The sequence below is a fragment of the Candoia aspera genome, chromosome 3 (genome assembly GCF_035149785.1).
Source record: "Candoia aspera isolate rCanAsp1 chromosome 3, rCanAsp1.hap2, whole genome shotgun sequence".
Lineage (NCBI taxonomy): Eukaryota > Metazoa > Chordata > Lepidosauria > Squamata > Boidae > Candoia > Candoia aspera.
The window spans coordinates 163,660,984-163,686,742 of NC_086155.1; the positions used below are offsets into that span (position 1 = coordinate 163,660,984).

General features: G+C 37.6%; 1 protein-coding gene across 1 annotated transcript in view; it reads right to left on the minus strand.

Annotated features, from left to right (window-relative positions):
• Positions 1 to 16,481: 16,481 nt before the first annotated feature.
• Positions 16,482 to 25,759, minus strand: part of CHST9 (carbohydrate sulfotransferase 9) — a 67,858-nt gene continuing 58,580 nt past the window's right edge. Inside the window, exon 2 of the mRNA XM_063299958.1 lies at positions 16,482 to 17,992. Within this exon, the coding sequence (XP_063156028.1) occupies positions 16,901 to 17,992 (1,092 nt within the window). The 3' untranslated portion in view covers positions 16,482 to 16,900. The remainder of the gene's footprint in view (positions 17,993 to 25,759) is intronic.

The following is a 25,759-nucleotide window of genomic DNA, read 5'->3' on the forward strand; positions in this document are numbered from 1 at the left end:
GATCCATCACATTATTTCAATTATTGAACCATGCATTGAATGGGACCTTTATGTATGGGGGCTGGGACAATCTTGCCCCTAAATTGGGGCCACAGATTGTTCCAAACCCTATCATGTAGACTGCGTGTGAACCTACCCATGATGTTTCTTCCCCATCCTTGGTTCTTCTCTCAGCTGTAAAAAACAAATTTGCAACTTCTGTACCCAACATTTAGTACTAAGTAGGCATTAAAAATAGCAAAAAAATAAAAATAAAAATAGCAAGTTGAAAAGTAAAGTGTGTCTCATCTTTGAAACCACATTAAACCCAGTAGACAAGTTTTCATGGCTTTGCTGATCACCTGATGCTTATCCCATGCTGCTCATAGTAAGGTTTCCATGAAGTGAATGCTCCAAACAGAACAACTTGCCTTAAGAATTGGAACACATACTGTGCATAAAACTTTCCAGATTCTTCGAACACTAACGAGAAAACAGGGCAGACAATACTGCCCTAAATTGGCCAATAGTACAAAAGCAGATCCTTATTTTTCATAAAAACAAACACAATCTGCAAATACATCCCAGAAGAAAGATGTATACTGTTCTGTTTCCTACTCAGAAATGTATCCAGCAATAATCCAGATTTTCTTTTTAATTTTGTCTTTCCAGACTGGATTACATGGTGATGCACAAGTTTCAGACTTTGAACGTTGTCATCCAATCTTGGCCAGTGCATTAAGTCTTAATAGATGCTTCGTCCCTTGAAACTTTTATCAAGAGCTCCACAAGAAACTAGTCAAGAGTTTGTGCCATTGCTGCTGGCTGTAGTCCCAGGAGTTCACTAGGACTATTCTTTTCCAGCAGATGCAGAGTATATTGCCAGAGAAGTTTCATACATAATCCTGTGCTGGGAAAGTAGAAAAAGCAACATAATTGATTTGAGCATTTTAGAGTTTCTTTCAGCTTTTATGGAAAATACAGAAGAATAGCTTGTTTCTGTAACTCTTACTTAAATAATTAGCTAACAATTTGCTACATGGAATAAAACTCCTATACTAGGTTACTGTGATAAATAAAACAGGAATTATTAAGTTGCTATGGCATTTAGGACAAGAGCACTTTTATTAGATTGCTGTTGAAAATGAGAACATCATGGACATGGGACTTTTATTTGCAACTGATCACACTAACTCATGTAAAATGGAAATGTGTGCATTCAAATGATGCCTATTGTTCCTTCACAAGTATGTAGAAATAATTGGTGTACAAGTACAAATTCAGCTGTCTTCATATCTCAGGCTGTGGTACTTGGCCAGAATTTCCTCCTTTTGCAACTAGGGATAAGAAACGTTTTTGTTGATTGATTGATTGATTGATTGATTATGTGCTATCATGTTAGTATCGACTCTTAGTGACTACCTGGATAGGTTTTCTCCATGACAATATATCCCTAACCTGGTCCTTCAGATCTTCCAACAGTGTACCCCTTTCCACTATAACTGAGTCCATCCACCTTGCTGCTAGTTTTCCTTGTCTCTTTCCTTCCAGATTACCAGCATTAAAGCCTTCTCTAGAGAGCTAGGTTGTCCAAAGTATGATAATTTGAGCCTGGTCATTTGTAATTTGAAAATATAAAATGATTGATAATAAAGTGCTAGATGATGGCCCATCAGGTCAGATGGCATGTAACGTATTACTGAAGAAAAGCTGAGGATCTTTTGGAGTACTAAATATGTTTATTTAGGATTAAAGCCTTTGGGACATCTAGCTGCTGATGTTGCCATCAAGGAAAAGAAAATCTGAAGCTGCAAAGACTGTGGGAACATGGGATGTAGAAGCATGAACACAGAAAAGATGAACATGGTGAAAGATGAAATGAAGCTCAACACGGTGAAAAAATGAAACAACTACAAATTGATAGGCACCAGTGAATTGAGATGGACTGGGATTGCACACTTTCAGTCAGATCACACAGTTTATTACTTAAGACATGAAAAACAAGGAACGACATTGCTATTATAGTTAGGAAGGGTATAGCAAGAACAGTACTTGGTTGCAATGAAATCAATAACTGAATAATATCAATATTTTTTTGTGGACAACTCATGCAGGTTCATGCTCCAACCACTGATGCAGAAGAAGAGGTTGATGAGTTTTATGATCAGATTCAATTTGAAACTGATAGAACATGCACGGAAGATGCGCTGTTTGTGATTGGAGACTGGAATGCTGATGTTGGAAATATTAAGGATGAAAATGTGGTTGGACTGTATGGCTTAGGAAACCAAAATGAAGCAGGAGAATGACATATCAATTTCTGTCAATCCAATGATTTCTTCATTGTTAACACTCTTTTCAAACAACCAAAACTATCCCTGTGTACATGGATATAACTTCTTTGTGGATATTATCTTAAAATAAATGGTCAGAATTGTGATCTCCATCAAACAGTAGAACTGGTCCTTTACTGATGGCAATTCATTTCCTAAGCAGAAGAGCTACTTTTTAATTGATAGGTTGTAAAAGAAACAATGGCATCTGTGGGAGGGTCAAAACAAGCAAGGGGCAGTTGTGGCAGCACCATTGAACCCCTGTCCTTTGTACATGAGAGGTCATGTAACTCAACCTGCTACTCAGTGCTGGATCAGCTAGGGCATTTCTGGTTGATGAACACTGGGCAATGGGTTCCTTTTTATCAGCTGTTCCATATTTAACATATGGTCACAACTCCTTCTCACATGCACTGCTATACTAATGCCTTTCCTTTTTCCTCTCCAGATGCAGAACTCTACATTTTGTCCTGTAAATTCCATCCTACTCATTGCAGCCTACTGCTCCAGCCTGCCTAGATCTTTTTGAATCTTGTCTTCTAAAATGTTAACCACTTCTTCAAGCTTTGTATGATCAGCAGACTTGATAAGCATCCCCTCCACTCTCTCATCCAAGTCATTGATTAAAATGTTGAAGAGTACAGAGCTCAGGACAGAACTCTGTGGAACTTACTCAATCCTTTCCTCTCAGTGAAGTGAAACCATTAATTTGTTGGAGGTCCCAGCAAATCAGCATGCCTGATTAGCATGTGGATGAGTTTGCTCTAGGATGCAAATTCTCTATGTGCTTCTGGAGGAAGCTGTTTGTTGCCCCTCCCACATTCCTCACTTCCTTCTTCTTCACCATCTGGGAAGGGAGCATGTGGCTGCAGCTCCTTTCATCTCTCCTGAGCCATGCGGTGGGCCTAGAATTCAGGAGGTTCTCCCTTTCTCCATGCAGCCTTCAGCAGCAATGAGGGCTGAAGGTCAATTCAGTTTAGGAAAAGAATCATCATTTTTCTATTAAATGGATGTAACTGGACCAAATAAATCAGTAAGACTTTTTATTTACTTTTGAACCTACTTTGTCTAAGTCTGTAATTCTTTATGCTTGGGTGGGCTAAGTGTGTAAGATCACTAACCTATATTTCTCTAATGTGCTCATTATTGCTATTTAAGATAATATTCTTTTTCTGTGTGCATCTTTCACTGTATTAAGCTCTGCTCCATTCAGTGGTTCTAGCTGTCCACTAATGGCTTCATAATTAACTCTTTCAATCAGGTGATTCAGCCAATTCAATCCATCTAGTTCATGTTTTATGGTTTTGTTAAATATAATATCATGTGAAACTTTTTCAAAAGCTTTGCTGAGGTCCAGGTGCACTGTGTCTGCAGCATTCCCCTGATCTATTGAGCCAGTAGTTCTATCAAAAAAGGGAATAAGGTTGGTCTAGCATGATTAATTTATGACAAAGCCATGCTGGCTCTTGTTCACTGTAGCAGGCCTATCCAAATGCTCACAAGTATATAGATTCTTAACTTTTTAAAAGGAAGGCATTGGGAACTAGGTAAAGGTAAAGGTAAAGGTTTCCCTTGACGTAAAGTCCAGTTGTGTCCGACTCTAGGGGGCGGTGCTCATCTCCGTTTCTAAGCCTTGGAGCCGGCGTTGTCATAGACACTTCCGGGTCATGTGGCCAGCATGACGACTCGGAACGCCGTTACCTTCCCGCCGAAGCGGTACCTATTGATCTATTCACATTTGCATGTTTTCGAACTGCTAGGTGAGCAGGAGCTGGGACTAGCAACAGGAGCTCACCCCGCCGCGCGGTTTCGAACCGCCGACCTTCCGATCGGCAGCTCAGCGGTTTAACCCGCAGAGATCTCCTCAATATGCATGAGTGGAAACCTGCATTTGTACTTAAATTCTTGTCAGATAGTCCTATAGAGCAGCAAGCAAACCAAACCCTGTTTCCCATTTTACTCAGTTGACCCATATTTTTAGGGAAGTCTTAGGGAACTTTTCTAAGAAGTCCCATGTCCTAAGGACTTAAAATGCAAGCTGGCCTTCAAAGAGATCTCTGTGTTGAACAGAGATTATTCAATTTATTGGTACCTAAGTTTAGAAAAGGCAAATGTTATTTAATGACTTGGGATGATATTCTAAAATCTAATTGCTATGTTCAGTTGGACATTTTCAAATGGGGTAGCAACATCTAATTCTCAGCGATGTGACACTTTTCAGATGCCCCTAAACTACAACCAGTCTTTTAAAAAAGCATGCATTTAGATCAATGGGGGCTTTTTTAAGGCTAATTTTTGAGGGGGGGGCATTGCTCCTAGACAAAAGGGGTCATTACTTTGGAAGTTATGGCTAAAGCTCCCTTCAGTCCTGTATTCTTCTTCAAAAAATGAGATTCTTATTCTGCAGTCAAACTCCATTGGTGTTGTTGTTACTGTTGCTATTGTTACTGGGGGAAGAACTCAATTGTTAGGAGAAAGTTGAGTGAGTTTATTTGTGTATGTGGCTTGAAGTGATGGGCATTGTAGGACAATACAGTTGGAAAACTCCCACTTGGGAAGACTGGGATGAGTCTGTTATGAAAGCATGATACAAAGGATTACCTATAGTAAAATGTTATGATAATGCTTTCAGTCCCTCACATTGTAAGGAAGTTTCTTGCTCAAACCCCTGGTGATGCAAGAATGTTGTCTGAAGAAAACCTGTACTAAAAGGATGAGAAACATTGGATTTCACATGCCAGTCATTCACCATGTATAGTTCGTCTCCAGCTGAAGCTGCAGATTTGTTATTTCACTGCCAGTGTTGAGTTTTTATTACCATTAAATCCAAAATTAAATTCTTTTCAGCTACACGCATCATTGAAGCAATTATCCATAAGCCTCCAGTTGTGAAACTTTTAAAGCTGGAAGTGGGAATTGAAAGGAGTAGGCACAAAAACAAATCTATATGTATGTTTCTTTCTCTGTCTTTCTCTGTCTCTGAGACACTGTCTACGCGCGCACACGCACACACACACACACACACACGTATCAGACACAGGCATACCCCTGTTTTGACAAGGGAATTACCAGGAACCTATGATTATACCAATTCAACTTGAAAATATTATGAATAATAAATGTTCTATAGAATATAAAGTTTCCTGTCAGTGACCTAGTGAGATTTGATTACTTCAGCTGTGGTTACCTAAAAAGTTCTTACTTGCTAACTCAGTGGGAATAGGCATGCCCCAAATCATCTGTACTGTACAGGTTAGTATGAAAACAAAACAAAGCAATATTACCCTAGTTAGCTTGAGTGGGAAAATTTGTCTCTGAAATTATAAAAGAAAAAGGAAAAAAAATCCTAAATTCAGTGCATGGGGCCAAAAGTCCTTCTTCCCACTATGATGTTCCCTGTAGCCCCCACCGCCCCCCATCTTGTGTGTAGCAGCTTTTACTGACCAAACACTGGGTAGGGTCATAAAAGTGCTGGAGCTCATGGATCTGCTGTAGAAGAAGTAGTGAAGAGCTTGCAGAGGCCCTGTTCTCAGAGGTTTCTCTGTACCTCTCGCTCTGTGACTTCCTCATCCAGCAGGAAAAGCATGGGAAGGGGGCTCTAGTGCTACACTGGGAAGCAAGAAAGGCCCTTCATCCACTCCAATTGTGTAAACTTCCCCACAGCTTCTATGGAGTTATGGATGATAGGTAAAGGTAAAGGTTTCCCTTGACGTAAAGTCCAGTCGTGTCCGACTCTAGGGGGCGGTGCTCATCTCCGTTTCTAAGCCTTGGAGCCGGCGTTGTCATAGACACTTCCGGGTCATGTGGCCAGCATGACGACTCGGAACGCCGTTACCTTCCCGCCGAAGCGGTACCTATTGATCTACTCACATTTGCATGTTTTCGAACTGCTAGGTGAGCAGGAGCTGGGATTAACAACGGGAGCCCACCCCGCTGCGCGGTTTTGAACCGCCGACCTTCCAATCGACAGCTCAGCGGTTTAACCCGCAGCGCCACCGCGTCCCTTATGGATGATAACATTCATCTATTGAAAATATTAAGTCTTGGCACAAAACAGTAGTGCTAAGAGGAAGGACTGTTGTGTGGAAGGCATCTTCTGTTAAAAAGAGATACTGACTGGTTTTACACATATTATTTGGTAGTTGGTTTGTTTTTACTTTTGTGCCATGTGGGAACCCAGAAACTGTGGCTTATTCAAGAAACTATATTTTAGCAAACAGAGGCTTAGGGTGCTATGTAAACCCAACTTTTATTTGCCAAAATTGCAAAACACTTGAAGATTTCTGGACTTTTCTTTACTAGGACCTCTGGTTTGTTTGTTTTTATTAATTGGAGGTCGTTTTGACTATTATAAAAAAACAATGTGACAAATACACAAGACTGGGGAACAGTGGGTGACTTAGGAGCCTCAAATATTTTTCACTGGCATTTAAAGTTTTTCTGGCAATATTCACTTGGCCTCATTTCTCTTAGGAAGTACTTAAAAATCATTAAAAGAATAAAGGAATCTAATGAAACTATAATAGAACAACAGGCTAAGGAGGTCTGTTTAATTTTATGATGCACGTAAAAGGGGGGCAGGGCTTCAACTGCCACCTTGACTTTTGACTCCCCCCGGGCATCATTATGTAGAAGGTCAGGAAATGAAAAAAACACTAAGAAAATGAAAACATGACTCATTTCAGTCATTCCAAATGTGTTAGACCACCATTTCAAGCCAGTTGACTATGGAAGGTAAGAGTTAAGAGTCCAAATGACTGGGAAAGCTTGGCTCAAAGCCTGTCCATGTTTTATTTCAGATGCCTTTAATATTGAAGTGTGAAAAACATTCCTATTTTTTAATTTGCTTTTGCTTTTCCTAATACTGTAAGTAGTAGTGAGTGAAACTGAAAACACTGACATCCTCATCAGAGGATGAGATCACCTGGATTTTTCACTACCACTAACTATAGCAAAATAGTTTTCTGTGAGGTCCCTCCATTGTTTCTTTCCAAGCCAATAAATTTATTTAACATCTAATAAATGTGAACAGAATAGAATGTCCAAGTATGAACTGCTGATTCTGCATGACAGATGCCCAGCTACCCTCATTCAGCATACCAACATAACTCAGCCAGCAAAACAATTTTGGCAGAAAGAAAATGGATAATATAAAGTGAACTTACCCTGGAATATCTTGCTTTCTTTGGCAATATAAATTCTTTGGGAAGAAAAACAGAACTGAAAGTGAATAGAGGTGACTGCTTTGTACTAGGCTTCTGCACGTAACTCCCAATGTTAAAACATTTGCATGGGAATTATTTTGTAGAGATGTTTCTTTTCTTAAATTTGACTGACTTGGCAGTTCCCAAGTTATTCAGTATTTGTTTATGCTGAAATGCATTTTTTTTAAAAAAGCCTAAGCCTAACATGGGCTTTATAAACCCATTGAACTTCTGTGGTCTTTAGTACACAAGAAGGACAGTGGCTAGTAGCCATTTCTGACTAAAAAAAATCAACCCATCCATCTTCTTCATGGCTAAATAGACTTGAAATAGCTATCTGGTCCTTAAAATAGTCTGGTCTAATCACTGGTTTGCTGTGTTTTATATAATTGTGAAGTGTTTTTCTCAACTAACAATCCTGAACATTTTTTCTGGAGATGGTTAATAGTATTAACAATTATTTTTCCATTTTGCACGACAGTGTGTTGGGTTTGCATAAACAATTGTTGTCTGGCACATGTCTTTTGTCTGCAAGAATGAAATTGTATGCACACAAATACTTGAATATTATGAGGATCTGGCACACGAAGCTTGAAGCCAATGCATTCCTTTTAACAAGCTTTTCAAGAGTTACATGAATGAGAACTGAGGAGGTTTGCTTTCATAGGAAGTCATCAGTTCTCATTTATGTAACTGTTTGAAAGCTTCTTAAAGAGGGATGTGTATTTTTTTTACTTCATATGATTACAGAACATATAAAGAGCATTACATTCCTATTTAAATTGCTTTCTGCACAGCAGCATCCACAGAGTGAGAGTCTGCAAGATGGTGGGTGTGGTCTTGTTGCTAAAGGCCTGGTCCTTTTGTACATGCAGTGATGTTGCACATAAGGAGGTACAGCTTTGATCATGATGCTGCACCCACCATGTTCCAGATTTTTATTTCCCCAAGGGATTCTGCAATATGTAAATACACTTAAAAATTATCCATAATGGAATTCATTGAAATTTTTAGGAGAAACTCATCTTTATCCAAATTCAATCAAATGCTCTTTCATTATTTGAAAATGACATAAACATGATATAAATTTTGTCTTCCTCTTATTGTGAAACCAGTTGGGGAAACACTGCCATATTTAAAAAGTGAAGTGATTTGGACAATTCAGTTACATACTTCCAAAATTATTTATTTGATAAAATACAAATAGGTGCAGAGGGTGGAACTACTTTTATAAAATTAATTTTTATAAAATAAAAATTATTTGGCTAAATTTTAATAAGCCAGTGCAGCTAGAATACGTAGTCTGGTAGAATTTCAAAGAATAAAACAGTTTTCAAAGAGTAAGTGACAAACACTTGATGGAATCTCATTCCATCTTCATCCCAAATCATTGTTATTCAGATCTGCATTCCCCTGAGCTGGAAATTGGTCCACTTAAACTTGCTGCCAAGAATGTGGGGAGCAGAGAAGAAATTTGAAAGAAGAGGAAATGAACAAAGAGGAATTACAAAAAGGGAATTTAAATAGGGGAACAACATAAAAAGAAAGCCATTCCAGAACACGATGTTTTGTGAAATGCATTTATTGCCATGAAATCAGTGCCAACTTTTATTCTTCTGAACTGACCTAAATAAAACCTACTTCTTCACAGGACAGGAGCAGGAAGCAATCTAGCTTTGCTATAAACATTTCAACCCTGTCCTGTGGTAAGCCTCAGATTTATTCATATTTCAGAGAAGAATGCTGAATTTTCTTCAGGCAGAGAGTACCCTTGGCTTATGTTCATAGTTGCTGGTGAACATGAATGTTGGGTATTGAGTAAAAGATTCACACAGCTTCAAAGAAGGCTAAAGCTTCTTCTGAAGTTCTTATTTTGTCCAACTAATGGGTTCATTTTTTAAAAATGGGTCTATGATCTCTTGGAAGACCAACATTACTCTCCTGTTTTCTCACAAGATAATTCCCACTTGGTGCATTTTGGCTTGGGTTGCAAGAGAAACTGGATTCTTGGCTTGTACTTTTTTTTTTTTTTTGCAATCAGTGTATTGATCTCCCAAGCTCAATAGTCCTATGGTAGAAACATTAATGAAAATTAAAATTTAAAAATCCAAGTGGACTAGCTGGTGGTACACAGGAAAGGTATGGTATGAAATGGGTGGGAGTCCCCTGACTCCCTCAACTCTATCCTGACACACAATATGGAGATTTGTGGTAGGAAAACGAAGCAGGGGAATCCATCCATTGCTGCCCTAAAATGGTCTCACATTAGAGATGACAGCATTATTCCTCAGTCTTGTTGCTCAGGCACAGTAAAGCACAGCTGTGAGGCCTCTCCTCTGTGAATTATGTTGGAGTAGCATTCTGCTTACTCAAAGATAGGAAGAATGAGCATCAAGGTGCGTGTAAGGAAGTACCTTGTGTTGACAAATACAGCCAGGAAAAGGAACAGCAGCATTAATGTAACATCAGTGAAATAAAGCCAGACTGCTCACTTGAGGGAATGATATTAAAGGCAAAACTGAAATCCTTTGGCCACATAATGAGAAGACAGGACACCCTGGAGAAGATGCTGATGCTAGGGAGAGTGGAGGGCAAAAGGAAGAGGGGCCGACCAAGGGCAAGGTGGACGGATGATATTCTAGAGGTGACGGACCCATCCCTGGGGGAGCTGGGGGTGTTGACGACTGACAGGAAGCTCTGGCGTGGGCTGGTCCATGAAGTCACGAAGAGTCGGAAGCGACTAAAGGAATAAACAACAAAGGTAGTAAAACCAGAATGCAATTGTCTCAACAGTCAAGTTTTTGTAATAATTCTTTTGACTTTTGGGCAGAGACAGATTATCATAATCAACTCTTTTCATGACAAAGACACAAGAACATATAGCAACTCAAAATATTTATAACTTCATTATGGCTAATATTTGTTAGAAACTTAGAAGAACTGGACTTGATTCAAGAATTCTTGGTAGCATGTTCAGAGGGAGAACTGGATATCTTGAATATTGTTGTATGCCACCCAGAGTCACTTTTAGTGAGACGAGGAGCTATATAAATGTGAATAAATAAATAAATTCAAAATATAGACATTGTGTTTTAGAGACATCACCATTATGGATTTTTTAAAACTATGCCCAGGTTTCATTTCAAGAATCCAGGAATTCAGAGGTTGATCCTACATGCTCATTTATAATGCCAAATCTATGCTCTGATTGTATCATATCCTCCAAAGCAAATGCAAGAGGAAAGTAATGGTAAGTATAACATCTTTGCAACTGCTTTTTGATGATATGGGACCCCTGTGTATGCTACAGAAGCTGAGCCCATGCCGTGCATGCCAGTATTCATAAGAAAGCAATATAGGGTGGCAGCATGTGCAAATATCAATTCTCATGTAATCAACCTCACCAATATCCTAGTTAGCTTTCATGTTCTAGATAAGTAAGGTAAGACATCTGAAATATTTCAGGAACTGCAAATTTAAGCTAAGAAATATTAAACATAATTTCTTCTTATTTCTAAAAACTGTTGCTATGTCACAAAATTGTACAGTATGTTCTTATAGGAGTGTAAGTCACTGTGGTAAAGATGGACAACTTGCAGCCTTTGAGGCCCATGAGATTCTAAGGTTAATTTCATGCTTTCAATGCAAGGGATCAGTTTAGATTTCTTGCAAGAGAGATCTGATGCTCCAAAAATCTCAACACAGAGAAAACAAAGAGAGAAAAAGGTGCTTCAGGCAGAAAGAAAAAGTTGTGGCCTCCATTGTTTTTTCCTTAACTCTTGAAGCCCTAACAAATTTCTTTTATGGAGAGAATATGGGCATCATTAGAATAAGTATTGCTTTAGGATTTAGGATTATATTTAGATTACATTAATTTGACATTCTGGAAATAAATACATTTTAAGCATCCAAGAGAAGCAGCCACTATTATCTGAAGTGAATACTACAAGTAACCTTTATTTAATTTTCTATACACCCTGTAAAATTATTAGGCATGAAGACCATTTTAAATTATTACCTTTCATCAATCCCCCAAATTATAAAATAAATGAATAAAATTATGTAATATCTCATTCAGAGCTGTTCCAGTTTTTCACTACATTAGTATTCACTACTGAAAGCTGATGCTGGCTTCAAAATCAGGAAATGTGACCAGAATGAGAAGCAGAGGCTGCAGTTGTACTCTTGGCTGCATTTTATGCAGGTAAGAAAGACTTCATTGCAGTTGGACTGAGCAAATCAGTCAATGATGGAAGATGCCAACCACAACAGAGTGAGAACTGAGTGGCTCCAGGAACTGTGGTGAATTGCTGCTGCAGAAAACCCAGCTGCTGTTTGGAGAACAGTTGTTGGCAGCTGTTGAGGACTGATGGTTCCAGAGATTAGCCTTTGGACCCCAGAACATTAGGTAGGCTTGACGAAGAGTACTACCTGGTCAGAAAAAGAACAGTTCCATCATTCCCCCTTGCTGAGAGATGGAGAAAGCTGAAGAAGATTCCTTGCCCCATAGGGGTGGAAGGAAGCCTCTTAAGATAGAACATAGCTAATAATCTAGAGTCTAAGAGGCTAAGAAGCTCTCAGGAAATGGAGTATTGTTGGGTATCAGGGAGGGGATTAAATAGAGAAGATTAGAGAAATAGGGTGGGCAAGTAATATGAATGAATGGGTGAATGTGATGGGCAGGGGGAGCTATGGCAGGGGACATTGGGTAGGCCATTCCAGGAAAAGAGAAACTCACAGGTTGCCTCTCTAAATGATCTGGGCCTAGGTGTCCAAATTTTGGATGCCTTGATCTCCAGCTGCTGTTGGTAAACACCGTATCTGTATGGAATAAGACCATGTCCATTCACAATATGACAGTGGATGAATGCACAGACCTGGTGGGAATAACAGCTACTTTGAAGTCATCTCATTAGTTCCCAGTAGGCTTGCAGAATCAATTCAAACTATTGATTATTACCTTTAAAGCTCTTCATGGCACAGAGATACATTGCTCAAGTCAAATCTGCTCTTCTGGTCTGGTCATCTAGAAAGGGCCCACTGCAGATCTCACCTTCATAGAAGGTTCATGAGGCATGGGCTGGGTGATATGCTAGCCCCCCGTTATGGGACCTCTCTCCTTGGAGGTACAGACAGCCTCCCTCTACAGGCATTTCAAAAGGTAGTCAAAGCAGTATTGTTCCAGTCGGCATTTGGCCCTTAGGTTAGATTAATTGAATAACACTATGATATGTTAGATTTTTACTGATTATTTTTATTATCCCTATGTGATCTTTAATGTCTTACTTTTGTCCTGATTTTGTTGTACCTTGACCAGAGTCTGTTTAGACTGGAGCGGGTTGTACATGTTGTAAAATAAGTAAATCTATAGGCCTACAATGTATTGAAAGGACCCTTTGGCAGATTCACTGAAAAGCAGACAAAACCTTACAAAACAAAGTCTGTAAATTCTACACAGAGAAGGCTTTGGTTTTTAGGTTTTACTTAAGGCTTTACTTTAGGTTTTACTTTAAGTTTTACTTAAGGCTACAATCATAGACACTGAGGTGTGGTCTAAAATTTGTATTCAGCATTTTTTTTCTCATTTAGCTTGCCAATCACATTTAGGAGGCAACATCATTCTCCTTTTTTGAATCCCCTGCCCCCTGCACTTTAAATGGGTTGTTAATATAGCTTTGACTAGTTAAATTGGCTAGTTTTAAAAATAGCATACTAAACTAATAGCATAGCAATATTATTCGTTATTATGATGTCATGCATCCTCTGCAGGATTCATTAGCAAATAGTGGTGAATCCCTGTGGGCTTGCCTTGGAAACAGAAACTTGGGATGAAGCTTGGGATCTGAGGTTCCCAAGCCAGATTCAGATGGAGAAGAAACCATTGATAGGATAGACATGCTTGAGTGCAGTCAGAATGCAGTACAGGCCTCTTTGTAACAAAAATTAGTTAAGAATAAAGGTGTGATAAAGGTTTGAGACTTTATGGGAAATGATCCAACATATAGCATACAAAGATCCTTCTTGTGAATTTTTTCCTTTTTATTTGAGAGTAAATAAGTAGAGAAGCATTTCTTTCAACAATGCAGATTCCTTTTTAAGGGATTCCAAACAGTATTGATCTAAGGCATTTATATCTGTTTCTATTGATTACGCTTTGCTGGCAATTGTTGATGTTGTCAGGGCATTTTCTGATATTTCTCCAGAACAATTTTATCCAATCACCATCTCCTTCTTCTAAAAATGGTTGGATATGGTCCCCTCCCTCAACTGCTCTGGGAAGAGGTTTAGCAACCTTAAATTTAGCACCAGGACTGGCTGCTGTCCATCTCTGGCCTCTTCTGTTGCTGCTACCCAAAGCCCATTTGGCACCAGTTTCGCTGTTCTTTAGAAAAGCATTGCAAATGTTGCTTTTCAAACAGGCCAGAGGCTGGGTGAGTTGTCATCCTGCTTAGTTGATGATGGGTGTCTGGAACTTTCTTGTTTGGTGTATGTATCAAGGGTACTATTATATCTGTATTTGATTGCGTATTTTCAGGATGGTTTAACCCTGTACTATGCCTTGAGTCTTCTGATTTGGTGGCCTTAAAAATCTAATACATTATTATTACTTCCCATACCTGCAATGGTAAAATTGTTTTCCCCCTCAGAAGATTCATTCTCCTCTTTCTCCCCCACTGGCAAAAGCTCAGCTTTTGGCTTGACTGTACTTTGCTTCACAAGCACATTAGCTACCTGCCCTGTAAAAGCATAGGTATATGGCCTCTCTGCCTCCTCCAGCAGTTGCAAAATTCTCTGGGTATTAGCAGGATATGGGACAAATTCTCCTTCTCTGTTTCATTCACAAGGTTGTATTGTTAAGTTATTCAAATCTTTTCAGAGTTGCTACCACCTTTTCATGAGGGCTTCATGTGAACTGATGCAACAGAGCATCCCAAAGATCCTTCTTGTGAACGTTTCCACCAAACATGATCTTGGGACACAGATGATGGTTGATCTCTTCAGCCCATTTTCAGGAGTCTCAGAGTCCCTTTTGGATCACTTTAGCAACTCTTGTGTTTGCTTTCATCTGTTTAAACTGCTACTTCATTCCAAGGTTTTCCAGCCATCTTTCTTCTCTTCTACTAAACCGCCTCTTTTTTAAGTCTAGCCAACTTTCTCCTTCCTCCTGGCAGCACATCAGCTCTCAGCTTCTGTCAGAAATCTCTGCTTGCAATAAAAATGTGTTCACTCTTCTTCCAGCTCATGTAATCAGCTAAAAGAACAATGAGTAGGTTTGAAATCTCATGTGACATGATAGTAGGCAGGATACTGCCTACAGTCCCAAAGGACCTACTCACTAGCAGGGTTGATTTTAAATAGCTTAATGTAAGCCTCTTTGAAGAAACGTGCAGAATGTGGGTCTGAATTTTCAACCAATAGCGCTGAAGCCTATTATGCTACTAGTTAATACCTGGCCTTGCTGTACTTGATTTAAGCTTGGACTCACTTTTGAAACCAGACTTTGGCTGTTGTTTACAATTGCTTGAATCCTGGACTGTCCATAATTAAGTTGTTTGCTATTCATAAACTACACTTGCCCATAATTAATTTAACAAAGCTTTATCAATGAAACTTATTTTCTAGATTCACACAAGATACTGACCACTGACCACATGAGGGATTTATACAACACACTAAACTGAAATGTGGTTAGCTAGTTTGTGTTTCAGCATGTTGTATGGACACAACCCATTCCTCTATTCCTAACTTGATTAATGATTAGCTTGGTAGCCAGATAAGATCCCACAAACCATTGTTTTTATTCATATTAAATTAAAGGAAATTTGTCAAGGGTTTTGCTTATACTGGACAAGGAACAACTCTTAGTAGAATGGGCTCCTGCAGTGAAAGGAGAATTGTTTTGTTTGCTCAACAGTAATGTTCTTTTTTTCTACAGAATTCAATAGTTTCGAAGAAATGAAAATTGTGTTATTAAGACATAACATTAAATACAAGTTGCAGTATGTGTGAAAATAGGCTTTGGGATACTGATCTTGGAGTTTAAGTGAATAATTGATTTCTTAAGTTAGAAATAGTGCTAAGAAATTGATAACTTTCTCCCCTCAAAGAAATACAGGACACTTTAGTATGAAATATTAATTTAACAACAGCTAAAAATGCTTAAAATGAGTACTAAACAAACTGAAGCAAAATTATCTGGTCTTGCAGCAATAAACACAAGGATGCCAAAGAAATGTGCAGATAATGGAATGGATGTTAGTAAGTAATAACATAAAACAATTTATATTTGGAGTAGCTGATGTCAAGCAAAGGATGTATACAATAGAAAGTGTGAAGAATTTAGATACTAAACAAATAGGTGTTAAAGGTGTATTCAAATTGCTGTCAAAATTACTATGTGATGTATACAATGGGGAATTGTTTGTTAAACAAGAAACTAGGTATTTTACTTTCTGAAAATAGTTTTAGAAAACATTTTATCTTGCTTTGTTTTTACTTTTGTATTTTCAATGTGTTTTTGTTGCAATTCTGGTCAATGACCACAATAAAAAAATACCCAAAATATTAATAGTAAAGGTAAAGGTTTCCCTTGACGTAAAGTCCAGTCGTGTCCGACTCTAGGGGGCGGTGCTCATCTCCGTTTCAAAGCCTTGGAGCCGGCGTTGTCCATAGGACACTTCCGGGTCATGTGGCCAGTATGACTCATGGAACGCCGTTACCTTCCCGCCGAAGCGGTACCAATTAATCTACTCACATTTGCATGTTTTCGAACTGCTTGGTGTGCAGAAGCTGGGACGAGCAACGGGAGCTCACCCCGCCGCGCGGTTTCAAACCGCCGACCTTCCGATCGACAGCTCAGCGGTTTAACCCGCAGCGCCACCGCATCCCTATAAATATTAATAGTTTTAGGGAAATTGGAATGTGCAGTATATATTATTTCTGAGAACTATTTGCCCAAACAGAAATGGGGTTTTCAGGCAGATAAGCTAATGTAGAACCATTGCATATGTTTTTCTGAGAACACACATATTCACTCTTCTCTAATATTTCCTTATTTGATTGATAATAAAAGACTCTCAGATTTATAAATCCAGCTTTTAACTGCTGTTCCCTAGAATGTAGAAAAATGCATCTGCAGCAATGGAATAAATACAGTAAAATACACTTGTTTTAATACCATTTGTGTTAGATATATTGCATTATATTCTATAATTTTCTAGTATGAAATTAAATTTCTCCCAGACAACACTGTGCAATATGCTGTTTCCTAAATGCTAGGCACTTAAGTTTATGAAAATTTTAGCAGATCAAAAACATCTCCATTTAAGAAATTGTATTTTTTCTCACAAGTTATAGGTAAAACTGATTATGCATTATATAAGGTTAGGATTCCACATATGGTACAGTATAATTAAACATTAAATAATCCAGATAATAAAAGTTGTAAACCTTCTGCCTTTCTGTGGCAGGAATTTCTGCCAAGTACTGCCTTACAACTTCTTCATTTGTTCTTTTGTCAGTGGAGTGTCTGTCTTTGAAATGAGGAAATAACAGCTCATCTGGAGCATCTATTAGTCTCAAAAAATAATTGGCATCTTCTTCCAGAGTTTCAAATTTGCCAATGAAATTATAATTGATAGTGCAAGGATAACAAAGTCTGTTGATCCGCTCCCAATGAGTATCCATAACTAATGGCCGATGGGGATCTAATAGATATTGTATAAACTCTTTAAATTTCACTCCTGAGCCAGTTATCAATGCTTCTCTATCTGCACTGAGTCTGTATTTCTTAATAATTGCCTTCCCAAATACAGGATGGTAATAACTGTTTGGATGTTCAAACTTATCCCGAAAAGCAGACACTAATCTTTCCATTGGATCACGTACAAATATAATTTTGGTATATGTTTTTAAACGCCTATGTATCTCTTTTAAGTTGTAACTATCTAGTTTCTTCAGATGATCTCCGTAATGTACAGCATCATGGGAAATATTAGTAGCGGATTTTGCGAGGCCACCGAGTACCATCAGAGTCCTTTTCCAGTTGGAACAGCCTGCTTTAGGAACTTCACAATACAAGAGTTTGTATTTATCTTCTACATATATTCTAGAGACCATGTGCACAAGAGGAGTCTGGGTTCTGCTTCCGTTAACATGTTTTTTGCAGAAATCATGAAGAAAAAATCTCCGCCTCTCTTGTATCTCATCAGTAGTTTTCCAGTGATTCTCCCTAACAAAGAACTTACTTAAAGGACGCATGGTGGATGATAAGTTCACTTCTTGGAGCTGTTTAAGAACCTTCTGTGGGTCTTCAGAAAAATCAGTGGTCAAAGAATCTTCTGTTCCTAAAAAAAGATTAGGCTCCTTAAAATCTTCACTCTCAATCAAAGTTTTATTCTCTTTGTGGAAATATCTTCCTACAATCCAATTTTTTGTTGGCTTTTCAGATTCCTTTGTAGAATAGCTTCTGAAATCCTGTTAAAACAGAGGAAAATTATGTAAGTGTACAGCCTGACCTTCCAAAGAGGGGGGAAAAGTGATCAAGTATGAAAAATATTTTCCTTTGTATTGCTTCGTTTCAAAGGACATTTCTAACAAAAGGGGAGAGGGGGGTGAGATAACATTTTCTTCCAATTTCAACACCTTTAGATATATTAATGATATTCTGGGCCTTCTTAATGATTACCAAAGTTTTTTATCTAATGTTGTTGAGGCTGAAAGTTTTCTGGATAAACCATAAATTGGAACAAATTTAATGTTTTGCCAATAGGTAATCAGGTTTTTATGGAAATATAAAAATGAGATGCTTTAAATATTTGAGGATAATTATCCCCAGGGAAATATATTTGCTGATAGATCTGAATCTTTAAAATTGCATAGCACAAATTAATGGTGATATTAATAGATGGCTGAAAATACCTATGAATCTATGAGGAAGAATAAACAGAGCAAGCTGTTTGTCATGGCTAACAGAATGGATACAATCCCCAAACAGTAGAGTGTCAACATTGGAAGGAGCTATGGGCTTCATAGATGCTTATGGTACAGGGATAAGAAAGAGGACAAAAAATTAAAAGGACATATTGTAAGACAAAGCTTGGTAAAAGCATGGAACCTTACAAGAAAAATAATTAAGTCCAACAATCTCATTGCTTATCTCTCCTTCAAATGCTTTTCTTATCAGAGGTAACTACAGTAAGAAAGTGCAACTACATATGCAGATATAGTCCATTCAGGATCCATGAACAGACCAAAGGCACACCAAGCACTACTTGGTGAAAGCTGGAACATGCTATGGTTGATGTATCTACACATTGCTGGAAAAACAAACTTGGAGAATAAGCAGTAATGGCAAAATTAACAGCATATATTCATAACAGGTCTAACCAAATTTAAGCAAGCATGGCTTTCATACATACTACATATTATGCAGCAAGACAAATGTAAGTATTGAGAGTATGGTTTTTAAGGGGAAAAAGAACTGACTAAAGGATTAAAATCAGAAACACACAACAATTTTAAATTTCTAAAAATATAATCTTTTATTCAGCCTACAACTAAGGGGAGTAATATTTATCTGTAATGTTTTCAGTATTCCTCCCTCCTTCCCTCCCTTTGTTCCTTTATAGAGAGAGAAAAAAGGATCATTCTGAGAACCCACTACTTTTATTAAATGTTTCAATGACACTTCCAGTGAAAACCAATAACATATAACATACTATAACATTTCTCATATCACATAAAAATTGTATCTGCTCTGCCATTTTCTAAGTTTCATTAATTCCAGTCCCTTACTTGTGTTAAAAATAATTAGTTCTGAAAAGTGTACTATCATTTGCATTATTATTTATAATCTAGATTTTTCTTTTAAAAAATCTCACATTTCAGAGGGAGCTCATATGAGTTTGAAGGGTCATTTAAGTCACCTTAAAAGGATTTAATTTTTTAAAATAGTTCTTTAAACTTGATTTTAAAATTTAAAATACAGATCCCCAAAGTAAGAACAATTATATTTATTTATAACAAGTAAAACCAACAAAAACATAAATAATTCAATAAAAACTTTAAAAAAACCAGCATGCTTATAACCATAAACAGCTTAAAATCTAAGATACGTGAGAATATTTGACTAGCTTAGAAAGTAGAGCAACAATGGCTTAACTAAAGGTTTGGCTGAACAGTTACATCTTAAGCTGGTCCAGCTTCTTAAATGTACTGGTACAAGCTGCACTGGAACAGGGAGAGAAGCACACAACGAGCCATCTGTATCAAGAATTTTGTCTTGTATCATGACATAAGAGGCCACTGACAGATGCAGCACTCTCAGTATTAGGGACTAGATGCGCCTTTAGGTCCTAAGCCATTGGCCCGCCCCACCTGATCATCCAAAGAGGGCATGCTACGGACCCCGCCTGTAAGAGAATTTCATCTGGCGGGGTCCAGGAAGTGGACCTTCTCTGCAGTGGCCCCCGCCCTTTGGAACATCTTGCCCCCGGAGGTGAGGCAGGCCCCTTCACTCCTGACCTTCCAGAAGGCCCTGAAGACCTGGTTCTGCTGTCTCGCCTGGGGTGGGAAAGTGGGTAACCACTCTTGGGGGTGGCTCGCACCCTAGAGTCCCTCCCACCAGCTTGGAATTTTATAGCCTCTTGGATTTTATATTCATTGATTGTATTTTATAATTGTAATGTGTTTGATTTTTATGAGATTTTAACGTTTATGGTCGTCGTTTGATTTTATTGTAAACCGCCCAGAGTCCCTCTTTGGGGGGAGATGGGCGGTAATTAAATTTGAATAATAAATAAATAAATAAATAAATAAAAACTTTTTTTAAAAAAACCAGCATGCTTATAACCATAAACAGCTTAAAATCTAAGATGCGTGAGAATATTTGACTAGCTTAGAAAGTAGAGCAACAATGGCTTAACTAAAGGTTTGGCTGAACAGTTACATCTTAAGCTGGTCCAGCTTCTTAAATGTACTGGTACAAGCTGCACTGGAACAGGGAGAGAAGCACACAACGAGCCATCTGTATCAAGAATTTTGTCTTGTATCATGACATAAGGGGCCACTGACAGATGCAGCACTCTCAGTATTAGGGACTTATATGCGCCTTTAGGTCCTAAGCCATATGCCGTAGGTTTTGTATGTCATAAAGATCGTCTTGAATTTGGTTCAGTAGCAAACAGTGGTTCCTTCAGAACAGGTTACTATCTTCACAGTTGGTTACCTCTCGATAACTAGCTGGGACATTTCACACTAGCTGTAGCTTCCAGGACTAGACTTCAAAGATAGCCCTATTATGTAGCACATTGCAATAATCTATCCATTGCATGGATTTCTGTGGCTAAGTTATTCCTGGCTGTATCTAGTAAAGCAGCCAGAGCTTAAAAAAAAAAGGCACTCCTGGCAGGAAAGTCCATTTATATCTCCATCCACAGCTGTGGCTCCAGGAGTACCTCCAGTAGATGTACATCTCAGCTAACATTTTATCCCTAAAGTGTCTTGGAGTCACAGCATCATCCATGGTTAGTAGCCCCCAAAACACATAGCTGTGCTGTACAACTATTAGCAATAAATGGGTGCTTTTGCTACATAACAATAGGCATGATGATGATGTGTGCTAGCTTGTCCTTGATCAACTTTGCTGGATTTCTGCTACCTGCTCTCCAGCCTGTTTGATTGCCTAGAGGTCTTCATTTGTGTATTTGTTTGTAAGATAAATCATAACTATCTGGCTGCAGATTCTTGTGTATTTCTTCCCATATAAATAATGCAGAATTTATAGATTTTCACTGTGCAACTGAAAGATATGTAAAAATGGTTGAAATACCTGATTAATTATCTGCTGTTGTATTTTTTCTTGAGACCCTGAAAGAAAGAAAAAAGTTTTTATTTTAGAGAAAGTGACCCCACAGGCTTCAAAGCAAGGTCAATGAAAAAAAATAATGCCTTTAGGAGTGTTGGGATCATCACTACAAGATTTGTTAACCATCATAGTCAGTGGGAATTTTGAGAGTCATAGTGCCAAAACATCTGGAGGCACTAGGCTAGGGAAGATTGCTAAAATATCAATTGAAGCATTGTGAGAAATATTAGCATGGACATGGATTTTATAACATAGTGGATTAATTCTTCACACATGAATTACTACATGCCATACATAACTTAATTTTAATCATTCTACTTCATTTTAGTAGTGGATAGTCCAATATACAGAACCTTTTGCAATCTCACCATGCCTAAAATACCCAGTTTCTTGGTCAATTTACTCCCAGCGTGCATGATCCAAAATGGATTCCAGGAACATCTCCATGCCATAATTCTACAGATCTGCCTCACTAAGGGGTTAACTGGGAGAACAGTTCTTCTATAATAATCATATTTATGGTTTAATTGTGTAAGTCTCAAATCCTACACACAATTAAATATTACAAAAAAGAATATGACTTTTTTTTAAAATAAAATAATGAATGAATGATTGACCATTGGAGGTAATCTACACTACCTAATTTAATAATTATGATCCATAACTAAAAGGTTTGTACCTCTACAAAATCATCTTATACTTCCAAAATAACAAGGAAAATCGAGCAGGTTCACTTAGAAAATGAAGATAGTAAGAGGCCAGAATTGTTCCCAATCCCTTCCTAACAGTTGTACAATTTAAAAGGATATAAAGGAAAACAAAATTAAGAAAACAAAAGGGGATATTCTTCACTTTTCATGTTCATAATGTTATCTTCACTGTTGAAAAGTTTTCATACTGTTTGTGGGAATTTTTAGTCAAACTCCATCTATCAGAAATTCTGGACCAAGCATATGTGGAAGACAGTCCCTTCGCAGCTTGACAGTGTCATAGTTTGTGGAGCTCGAGGGACAGCTGTGGAACTATGTGAGGCAAACTATCAAACTGGCAGTTTTAAATCATCAAACAAATATTCTTGTTTTTGATTTGTTCAAACACTGAATGTTGAAGATTTGCCATCCTCTTCGCAGAACTGCAACTTTTTTCTGCATGATGACAAATTAATTACTTTTTGATTCATATAAGCTACAGAACAGTGTACTTAATAAAGACTTTGGCTTCCTTTGTTTCATGAGGAAATTCTATCAAAAAATTCATATGAGTTATATCTTTAAAAATATAAGATGTTTTCAGAAGCTTGCAGATCTAAATGAACTGACTAGTTGAACTAGGGCATATTCTAATCAGTTCTTATGCTACTAACATCTCCTCATAAAGATTCTTTTAGGTTTTTAATATTTTTAATCTGAATACATTTATGCTTATCAGGAGAGAGATCTTTATTTTGCTGTGTATTCATGGCTGTAGAACAAAAGACAATCCATTTCTGCTTTGCTAAATACATAGTGGAACAACTGGTCAGAATAACAAAGGCTCCATCTATAAGTGCTCACCAGCTTTCCCAGGGTTTCCTAGAAGCATTTTGCATCAGCAACAGCCAGAACAAATCAAGAAACATTTTTTTTTTAATTTGTATGCAGTGCATATGCTCTTCATCAGAATATTCCAGCTTAATTCCTGGGAAATCACTTTATTTATTTATTTATTTATTTAATTTCTTCACCGCCCATCTCATGTTGTGACAACTCTGGGCTGTTTACAAATGAATAAAAGAATAAAAGGTTCATTATAAAATATAAATATAAATAAATATGAAATATAAAATAAAAAATCCAAGATGGTCTTAATAAAATTTTCCAGGACATCATGGAACCAACCACCCCCATGATCGACTATCCCCCCTCTCGCCCCAAGCGAGGTGGCATAGCCAGGTCTTAACTATATTGAAAACCTGGAGAGGTAACACCCCGTAGACACTAGAGGTCAAGATAAAGGAACCAACTGGTTCAGTAAGAAGTACCATAGAGGTTCTGTTACTATTTGCACCCAACAATGAACCAACCATGCCCTGGCAACATCTTTTTTCTGCTCTGTTCCAACAACATGGTGTTCACCGAATGCAATGATGTAGGCTTAAATCATTCTTAGCTGTACCAGTGTTAAAGTAGGATCTTACTCCTCATTCTGCTACTACTCAAGGGCAACCTTAAGGTATATAACATCTGTTAGGCTTTTTCATTGGTACCCTGAAGAAAGGCCAGGTGATGGGGCAATTGTTGGGAATAGAAGCAGTATAGGGATTGACAATGGGGACAGCAAATTTCATGCCAGTCTAATTTTCTACTGACTCAAACAAGGGTGAATAACACTGTAACTCAGTAGTGGGGCAAAGTTTATAGCCATTTCTGTGGAAGAGGGAATGTCAACCAGTGTGTTGTACTGTAGAGGTTAGAATGTCACATTAGAATCAGAAAGGTCCAAGTCTGCATTCTCCACTCAGGCACAAAACTAAGTGGAGACAGTCACCATCTACCATACCATCCAGAAGATAAATGAGGAAGAACTACCTAGTCATCTTGAGCTTCTATAAAAGTAAATACAATAAAATAAAATATCTGTGTTCAAAATCAAGTAAGTTGATGGAATGGGATAAAAAGTAGTCCACTGGTGCAAGTAGGAAAGTAACTTGCCTAATGATCTCCTAAAATAATAATCTTCCTAAAAAATAAAACAAAATCAAGATTACTTATTGCTTTAGGCTATGACAGAGGATTGCTTCTTTATGGTAATTACTTCCTGCATAATAGTGCAGTATTTTGTTTTGCAGATATGTTACCTTTTTTTTTTTTGCTTTAAGAAAGAAAATTAAACATTATTTAGGCAGACTTTCAGTAGGCAATAGAGTTCACTGAGTACATCATTGTGAAAATTCGCATCTTGAGGCTACTTCTTTTTACCAGATAAGGCACTCTCTTTTTGGGGGTAATAAAAGATTAAGGCAAATGTATTTTAAACAACCTTTAATGATGTACAAGATGCTAGGAAAGACCAATGTTTTCAATCTCTACTTGGATCAACTCTATTTTGCTCAAAGGTTTGTGGACTTTGAATACTGATGCTTTCCTGCTTCCCAGTACATTTGTTTTTAGGCTATTTTTATTCACTTTAAAGGAATTTTAATAACTTTGTGTTGACAACATAGACAGCTGGGACTAAGAATTAAAGAAAAATTCACTTGCTAACTTAGGAAGGAAGTGACATCAATGAATTTAAAAAGACAGCCAAGAGGGAAAATTGAGTTTGTATGTTTATGGGTCTCCCATTTTATTGTTTTGACAGGATGCCTACAAATGCAAATTAGATGATCAACTTTATAGTATTTACATCAAACCAACAAAGAAATGATGTAACTCTACAATTAAGTTTTGATAAAATGTCCGTTGGCATAAAGCCTCGAAGACCAAAAATCATTTATTTCTTGGGAATTATTGCTGTAAGTTCCATGACTGTGACAGTACATTATCATTTCCCAACAAGGCTGATAAAGAAACTAAAGTAGAATTTTGTATTTGCAGGGTTGCTGATGTGAAGCCATTAATACTAATATCAATATCCTTCATTAACCTAAATAATTATCTGTGTCCTGTATTATTATTACATCTGCTTTATTAGTTATAGTGCTTTCATATTATCTCTCTAGTAATTGCTTGTAAATCAATATAAGGTTCAAATCTTTCTCTTGTGGAAGCTTTCTGTGAGGGTTGAATGAAGAGTAATACCTCCACCTCCATAACTTAGTTTAAATAGGATATTTTAATAAATGAAACAGAAGAATAATCTTTGAAATGAGCTCTTTTATTATCTGTATTTACTTCTCCATATAATCACCACCAAGGTGATTTCTATATACTTCTGCCAAAGAGGGACAAGCTTCTTAAAGGCATCATAAAGGAACTCTATGCTTTGTCTTTTCAACCAGTTCCCGACATTCTTCCCTACCTCTTCATTTCAGTCAAATAGATGCCCATGAAAGTACTCTTTCAATTTTGGGGAAACGGTAGAAGTCATATGGTGCCAAGTCTCAACTGTATGGTGGATGGGGTAAGATTTTCTCAGTTGCCTGATGGGTGGTTTATTAGGTATAAAGTTTAGCATTGTCACCTTGCAGCAAAAATTCCTTCTTAAGCTTCCAAACTTTACTTAATTGTTACAAAGTTTTGAGTGTTGCAATAGTGTTGTAAGTTGATAGTAGTGCCAATTTCAAGGAAATCCATGTGAATAACACCATTTGTGTCTCAAAAAAACTGTAACCATGAGTTTTCATGCTGTAGCCTGGTTTTGAAATCTTTTTCCACAGGTGATGATATTCCATGAAC